The 8155-nt window shown below is 35.1% G+C and overlaps 1 protein-coding gene across 1 annotated transcript; it reads right to left on the reverse strand.

The window, feature by feature from the left end:
* Positions 1 to 251: 251 nt before the first annotated feature.
* LOC123885291 lies at positions 252 to 5704 on the reverse strand. The gene is made up of 3 exons (XM_045934567.1): positions 5018 to 5704; positions 1755 to 1826; positions 252 to 588 (listed from the first exon to the last, which is right to left on the reverse strand). Exons 1-3 carry the CDS (start codon positions 5636 to 5638, stop codon positions 487 to 489), a joined length of 795 nt encoding a protein of 264 aa, XP_045790523.1. The 5' UTR covers positions 5639 to 5704; the 3' UTR covers positions 252 to 486.
* Between the last annotated feature and the right edge of the window lie 2451 nt (positions 5705 to 8155).

Below are 8155 nucleotides of genomic sequence, written 5' to 3' on the forward strand. Positions count from 1 at the left end.
TTCATTCTAGAACCAAAAATAAAAATCCTGGTCATACTAACTGATCTATAAACTATAATGCACTTAAAAAATCACGGCGGCAGTGTAATTTTGTTAAACCTACAATGTGTAGCCTTTACAAAATCACGGTGACTTACTGTGATTTCGTCAAATTCACCGTAAATCCAAACATGCGCAAGTTGATCTTTTGGGAGACATTGCTAAACTTTCTATGAAAATAGCATGCCATTAGATACAACGGAGAATTAAAATTGTATCAACGTGAAAATCATACTTTTATATCTCAATCACAGAACTAGTAAACACCTGAGTATGACTTTCATTAATTTTACCTTATGCATGCATTAGATACAAGATGCTTGTGATCTCAGTTAAACCAGAATTTACAAGAGTGACTGATGCATATACACAATCATGTAGCACACTAGAAAGAATCCATTGAGTAGAACACTGTATAAAAAAAGGATGCTAAAGCTTTATAAATCATCATGTCTCTCCAGCTCCATTACTAGCGTTCCGATCCAGTGTATCACCCAGTGACTCTCCAGCTCCAATACTAGCATTCCGATCCAATGTATCACCCAGTGACTGAAAGTAAATGTACAAAATGGATTAGCAAATTCTGTCCATACTATATATCTCATAAATAATACAGATTTCCTAGTTTATGAATATGCATCAACAGTTGAATTGTGTGAATTGAAAACTCAACATTACTAGCTATTAGTATTGGAAATGCATATAGGCATCCTAAAGGATTGCAGAAGGTAAGTTTCCTCTTCAGTGTATACTCGAGCTAAAATTGATTTATGTTCCTTTACACTTCAAACTATTTATGGGGATGGGGTATTGGGTATAAAAGTATGGAGTCCTCGAGTTTCAAGTCTATTCTGCAGAATTTCTTAGAATCATAGGAAAAATATAGTTTTATGAAAATGCTTCTCTAGTTCAAGCAAGTAGAAAGAACATGATTACATCAGCCGGTGGTATAAGACTACATAACCGCAGCTTAAAAAAAGTGTCATAAGTAGATAAAAAATGGAAAGAAAAAAGGTGCTGCACTACTATACAATTACAAATAAAAATAGTATCCAAGGTTTTCTTCAAAGCAACAAAAACAATGCACACAACCATATAAAGGAATCCTACAATCTATTATCTATGTCATTTGCATGGAGCTTATTAGAAAGCACAGTGAGTTCTCTGAAGTTACTACATCCAAATGCTAAACTTAGTATAACATTTTAGACCATTGATTGTTTGAAATTTCAAAATTTTGATAGAAGGGCGGGTATTACTTAAAGAAAAATTGAGCATTTTAAAAGTTTACTTCCACCTAATAAGCAACAGCCATGCAGTTTCAAACTCCAAACACAAAAAAGCCCCTCAAGTATATGCGGTTTTTATTTCTTTTTTTCATTGTTGGCCCTCATAGAAGATAACTCCACAATACTGCCTCTCCTGTATCACACTACAAAAAGGACAGAACTGGTGTATCCATCTAGGTTGGAAAAAACAAAGTGTTTGATATTAAGGGAAGGGAAACTTAACTAAAAAATGCTACATGTGAAAATACAAAGAGATTAATACAATTCATTACAACTAACACATCAGCAACCAAAGTATAGACCAAAAATCAATCATGAAATTCAGCAAAATAATGGAAAGGACAAAGAAATGAAATAGGTCATTTGTTGACCAAAAAAGAAGAAATTGAAAATTATCCTTTCAATGGAATAAACAATAAATCTCACCTCAGGATAGCAGTCTTGGCGTACAACCGTCTGCTTGGTTATGTTCACATACACGTCACACGACACTGTTGCCTGGATTTAGCATAAAGAATTTCAGTTACATAGGTATCAAATAGATTAAAAGGCGCATTTAGAAGAACTTATCTACAGCTCATCTTATACGAAATAATTATTTGTGCAAGGCCATGTTTGGTTAAACATCTTATTTAAGCACTTCTAACATAAGTGCTTAGCCACTTATCATGTAAATGTTTAAGCTAAGTCTACAACAAAATATAAAATAAAGTCAAACAATTTTCATATAAGCTATAAATTGTTTTCATAAACTATTCTGGATAGCTTATGGAAATAAGTTAAAAATAGCTTATAGACATATTATAAACTGTTTCCATAAGTTCTCCCAAACAATCTCACAAGTGCCTATGTCAGTAGAAAACTTCAAATAAATCAATCAAACAGGCCCTAAGTTGAGCTTATGAAAACAGCTTATTACATGTTCATTATGTGGTTTTTAGCTTGCTACAAAAAACAAGTTAACCAAATACACTCTTCACCAACGGAAATAGCTTATACTAATACAACATCACTTATACAAATACCTAGGTAGTCAATCCCGGATAGTGGCGCAGAACAGCCAACCCCAAAAGTGGGAAAGCGTATAGTGGGCGACCGCTACTTGATAATATTTTTTGATTAAATTACATAAATAATACTATAAACACATTTAATGTAAAATCAAACAAATAATCGAAGCTCATAATTAACAATTAAAAGCCATAAAACTTGATCAAAACACACTTAAATCGCAACAAAAGTTAGGGAAACAAAGAAGCCCGTCTTTAATGAAACAGGAGGTGGAAAAATATACGGAAGAGAAAAGGAAACAATAACGAAACAGAGGTTGGAAAAAAGAAATAGGGGAGCAAAAAAAAAAAAGAAGAAAATAGAGAGGAGGGAAATTAAGAGAAGGAAACAGAGGTGAAAAAAAACAGATTAGGAAAAATAAAGAACGGAAGGAAAGACGGTGGCTCTGCGTCGAAGGAAGCTCACAGAAAAGGGAAGAGAAATGTTGTCAGCGAACGCAGAGAAGAGAATAAGACTAGGGTTTGAGTGCAAAAACGGATTTGGATTAGCTGCAGTTGCTAATCTTCTGCAGTCGCTGCAGTCAAATCAATCACAGCGTTGTTACCGTTACCACTAATCAAACGCTCTGACTTTTGCCATGTCACTTAAAAGTAAGCATTTTTTTGTGTGTGGTGGAAACGGGTCTTGCACGTTGCAACCTTCTTTCCAATAACCTTGTATTGAACATCGACCGACAAGGTTAAGCGGCCAGGGATGGTAAAGGGGCTCAACTGCGGTGGTGACGTCAGGACAAGTGCGACAGCGTCACCTTCTAAGGTTCATCACACTTGTGCATGCCAGTGTCGCACAACATTAGTGTCGGATTAAATAGTACCACGCTCCACATCTCTCTATAACTACAAGATGTTGTAAATTTGTGTGGAACTGAAATTGAAGAATTTCTTGCTCCATTTTTAACTAGAACCATCCTAATTTCCTAAACTTGAAGGTGATTACAGGTCAGAAGAAGTGCATAACTTGAAGGTTATCCCAACAATTCTGCCATAGAAGTTATAGAAGCTTTGTCGATGCTTATATGAAAAAACTTTGTCAATGGAATTTTAAAAGTTGCAGAGCCATTAACGTTGGAGATCGGGAGGAGCGTATAGGGTCATTAAAGCGAGTTGCTGCAGTTTTAAGTGACATGGCAAAATTCAGAGCGTTTGATTTTTGATTAGTGGTCGGGCTGTGATTTGACTGCAGCGACTGCAGGAGATTAGCAACTGCAGCTAATCCAAATCCTGCAAAAACCGCATAATACCCCTATATTGTTTTAAATTTTAAGGGTAAATGGGAGCTTTCCTCTTATATTTAATATTGCAGACGAGAACACCGTGAACAACGGATGCGCTTCACTACATCCAAACATGATCTCTTTTGTTGCGGCCGCAAACTTAATCCGCACCACCCTGCCTTCGCCATCGCGGCAAGCTGCCGCTCTGATCTGGCGCAATCGCAGCGCCATTTGCCGCTATTAACTACCTAGCCAGCTATTTAAAAATGCGCAAAATTGAAATTATAACCTAACAACTGCAAAATTCCATACTTGAACTCAAGTTATAGCAAATGTTGCCGAAGGTCAAAAAAACTATCTATTGCATTGCAACCCTAGTTGGTACAAGACTACAAGTTACAATTCCAAACAACAACAACCAACAATAATAATAATAATAATATTAAAAATATTAATAATAATAATAATAATAAAAAAATAATAATAATAATAAGTAAGTTCATGTTTGGATAAACAACTTTATTAGCAGCTTATACCATATAAGCTGCTTATGAATAAGCTATTCCTATTACACAAGATAAAATAAAATCATCTCCGTATAACCTATAAGTTGTTTTCATAAACTATCTAAAAGAACTAATGGAAATAAGCTAAAATCAGCTTATGAACATACGATGAGTTGTTTTCATAAGTTCTCTCAACCCGTCTCATAAGCACATATGCCGGTGTATAACCTCAAATAAGTCAACCCAAACGAACCCTAAATAAATAAATAAAACTATATACCGTTAGCAATAATAATTAATAAAGTGAAGCCCCAATTTGGTCCCTCACAATTTTCTCTGGGCCCAATTTATTCCCCGACAAAAAATAAACTCAATTAGTTGCCTAGGTGCGGGTACGGTACCAGTACCCGATACGGGTACCTATCGGGTACCGGTACGGGGTACGGCATTTTTAGAAAAACTAATGTGTGTATGGGTATAAATTATGGTACGGGTATAAACTAAGGTGGTATGTACCTGGTACGGTACGGGTATAAAATAAGGTGGTATGTACCTGGTACGGTACGGGGTACGGCATTTTTAGAAAAACTAATGTGTGTATGGGTATAAATTATGGTACGGGTATAAACTAAGGTACCGGTATGTACCTTGTACAGGTACGTACCTGTACCTGTACCGGTACTCTCCCTCAAATGGCGTACCCGTGCTTCATACCCGCCAATTTTATAAATAAAACAACTTAATATCATAAATTCTCTCAAACCATCTCATAATAAGTGCCTATGCTAGTAGAAAAACTCGAATAAGTCAATTCAAACATAGCCATACCCTATGTAAAGAAATAAAACTATATACTATACAATACAACATCAAACCAAAACATAAAAATTGAGATGTACCTTCAAAGGAAGGTCGAATAAGAGAAGCCCTAATTTCCCATCAACACGAGTATGAGTATCAAACGGAATAACACCTTTAGCAATATCTTGTATCAAATAAAAAGCATCATATATAACTTCAAATCCATCAACAGATAACACAACATCAACATAATCCGATCCCCGAGCCCTAATTCGACCACCACCAACAGAAGATATCAACCCTAGCTGACGATTACGATAACCAACGGAAACAACAAGTGAATCGTAAGTAAGAGAGAAGAAATCTCGATTACGAACTTTAACAGTGAGAGAAAACGAAAGATCGAGAATCGGTTTAGGGTTTGTTCGGATTCCGATATGGTTGATTCGGATACGAGTGAGTTTAATTTCCGGGTCGGATGGATAGAGGATGAAGATTGCAACGGCGAGGAAGAGGAGAGCGGCGGAGAAGATGAGACAGAGGTGGTTGCGGTTGTGGTTGTGGTTGCGGTGGCGGGAATGGGGACGGTAAGAGGGAAGGAGAACGACGACGTTTTGGTTTGGGTAAGGATGATTATAGGAATAAGGATTGGAATTAGGGTTGGAGTTAGGATTGGAGGGAAGGGGCGAGTAAGAAACAAACTCGTCCTTCCCTGTCATGTTGTTGTTGTTGTTTTGAATTGAGTGTCCTGTCCAGTCCTACACCATCGGACAACCATACGTAAATACAAACAAATACTATGTTATACAGTCGTGATAATCTTGTTTGAATTTAATTGATATGTACATACGGATGTAAAATACTTTTACACGATCGTCTAATAAAAAATTATTATTTTATCATGTCATAAGAAAGTGAAGTGAGGTGATGGGCAGAAAACATGATTAGTATTGATTGACCGTGTAAAATTATTTCAGTGCATATCAATTAAATCTATTATGTAAATATTGTAATGATAAAATTAATCGATGACTATGCTATTTATTTAGCTATGTTGGAAAAATAAGGTTGGCGCATTTTGACTAATCTCACTATTTTTATTGTTAAATTATTATAGTATAAAGCCAAATATTTTTCAAAATGTGATTTTCTTAGCTCTATAATCTCAGTTTTGTATGGAGGAGTATTTGTAACTCTAAATTTATTCTCATAGCATGGTGTAGATGGAAAATTAGAAATGGCAACAATATTTCACTTTGGGAGCGTGTGTGACTCATGGTTTTGGACTTTGGTCTTAGACCACCTATTTTAAGATATTAGACTAGCTAAACAACAATGGAATTTTTTAACACATGTTGGGGGCTTCATCAAGGGTATTTCCTTGCTTCGTATTTTTTCATTTTGGTGGTTGAGGAGCTGACTTCTCTTGTTCACATAGCGGTGGGAAAGGCTGATGTTCACAAAGCGAAAGTTTGTCGAGATGCCTTTGATGTGTCTCACATACGTTTTGTGAATGATTGTTTTTCATTTTACAGGGCTAATGATGTTGAGGTGAACCAATTTCTTAGAATCTTGAACACATAGGGGAAAGCTTCCCGTCAAGAAATTAATTTGTCAAAGTTTGAGGTTTTCATTAGCCATAGTATGTGTCATGCGACATAGTTTGTGATGTGATTGGGAAAAAGATAAGGGTTTTATCTTGAACTAGTGTTGTAGAACTGTGACCTAGACGTGTAACAGCCCGAACCCCTCTCTTAGGCGATCCTGGTACTGTCACCTCACAATCTTCTCTACTCCCTTCTCTAGTAGAGTTTTTGCCTTTCGTGGGAATTGAACCACGTACCATGAGGTTCAAACGTGTCCAATCTGGTGCATGGTCAGTATGCACTGGTACATGCGCGCAGATCTGCGGCGTTTATTAGTTCCTATTTTTAAGGGTTTTATTTTTCTATATATATGGACTGTATTATGCATAGAAAATAAGGATTTGAAGTCAACGCTCAGACTAGGGTTTAAAGAGAATTCTCTTGGTAACAAACACTAGGGTTGGGATTGAATCACCATTGATTCACCGCTCTCTCCTTCAGACATAGGTCATCTTTGGACTGAACTGCATAAACCTCTTTTTTTTTCAAATGAGAAATTGTTAGTTATTAGCATATTACAATAGGCTTAAATGCAGTTTTACCCCTTCTATTTTGATTGAATCGGAATTTTACCCCCTATTTTAAAATCCGAAATTTTAACCTCAGTTTTACTCTCTCTCCTTGTATTATCACCCTTAGTAAACAATTATTGTGTGCTTATTTAATTTTCTCGTTGTTTATCTTTTGCTTGCGATTATTATTGGCATCCCGGTTGATATTGATTGCTTGATTTATTTACTGTGCACATCAAATTTTATTAGTGTGACTTTATTCGAATTCACAATATTTATGATAGCAATTTCAATTCTAATTTGTAAACTAATTTAAAAAACAATATATTATTATTATTATCATTGAATTCACTCCTCTGTGACAATTATTAATACTTATTCAAAATTAAGATAAAATATCAAAACTGATCAATATATATAGTTCATAAACCAAAGTTTTTTGTCGGTTTTCACCACTAGTATTAGATCCACTGAACCGCTTAATCTTGTTCGACGTCAGTTAATGACATCAAGTGATTCTAGTCTCATTCTGATCGCAATTACGCCACGATTCACCTTACTCAATTCATAAATCAATTTTTTTTTCTCAAAATACGTAAAGAAGTAGCATTAATTCTATTAACTTTGATATGACGTGGCATTGATTCATTTGTGAAGTAAAAAAAGTTAGTCTCTCAATTATTTGTCCAATTTCTAAACATATAGTTCTTTGAAGGAAAGTGAAAAAAGAGAAAGAAAAGGTGAAAGAGGCTGAAAATTTCCGTTTCTAGAGAAAAGATAAAAAACTTGATATTTGATAGAATAGCACGGTCTTTCTCAAGATTCTAGAGCCAATGGTTTTCATTTGGAAGTTATGTAGATTTTTTTTTTTCAATTTGAACCAATTCTACATCATTATCATATTTCCCAATTCTACATATTTGCAATACATTTTTAGGATTTATCAAATATGAGAAAAGTCTTTCATTATGTGCAAACTTATTTTTATTATTGTATAATAAATCTTACTATTACATAAATATTTTACATCTCACAATTCATTTGATAGGGTTGTTTTGGCCTTCAACTTCTTGTACAA

The sequence above is a fragment of the Trifolium pratense genome, linkage group LG5 (assembly GCF_020283565.1).
Source record: "Trifolium pratense cultivar HEN17-A07 linkage group LG5, ARS_RC_1.1, whole genome shotgun sequence".
Classification (NCBI taxonomy): Eukaryota; Viridiplantae; Streptophyta; class Magnoliopsida; order Fabales; family Fabaceae; genus Trifolium; species Trifolium pratense.

What these genes read in the sequence shown, in the direction of transcription:
- LOC123885291 (XM_045934567.1), bottom strand. Translation starts at nt 5,638, where the DNA reads ATGACAGGGAAGGACGAGTTTGTTTCTTACTCGCCCCTTCCCTCCAAT. An exon ending in TATTCGACCTTCCTTTGAAG is followed by an intron (nt 1,827 to 5,017) that starts GTACATCTCAAT and finishes TGCTAAATCCAG; the next exon opens with GCAACAGTGTCGTGTGACGT. An exon ending in GCCAAGACTGCTATCCTGAG is followed by an intron (nt 589 to 1,754) that starts GTGAGATTTATT and finishes ATTTACTTTCAG; the next exon opens with TCACTGGGTGATACATTGGA.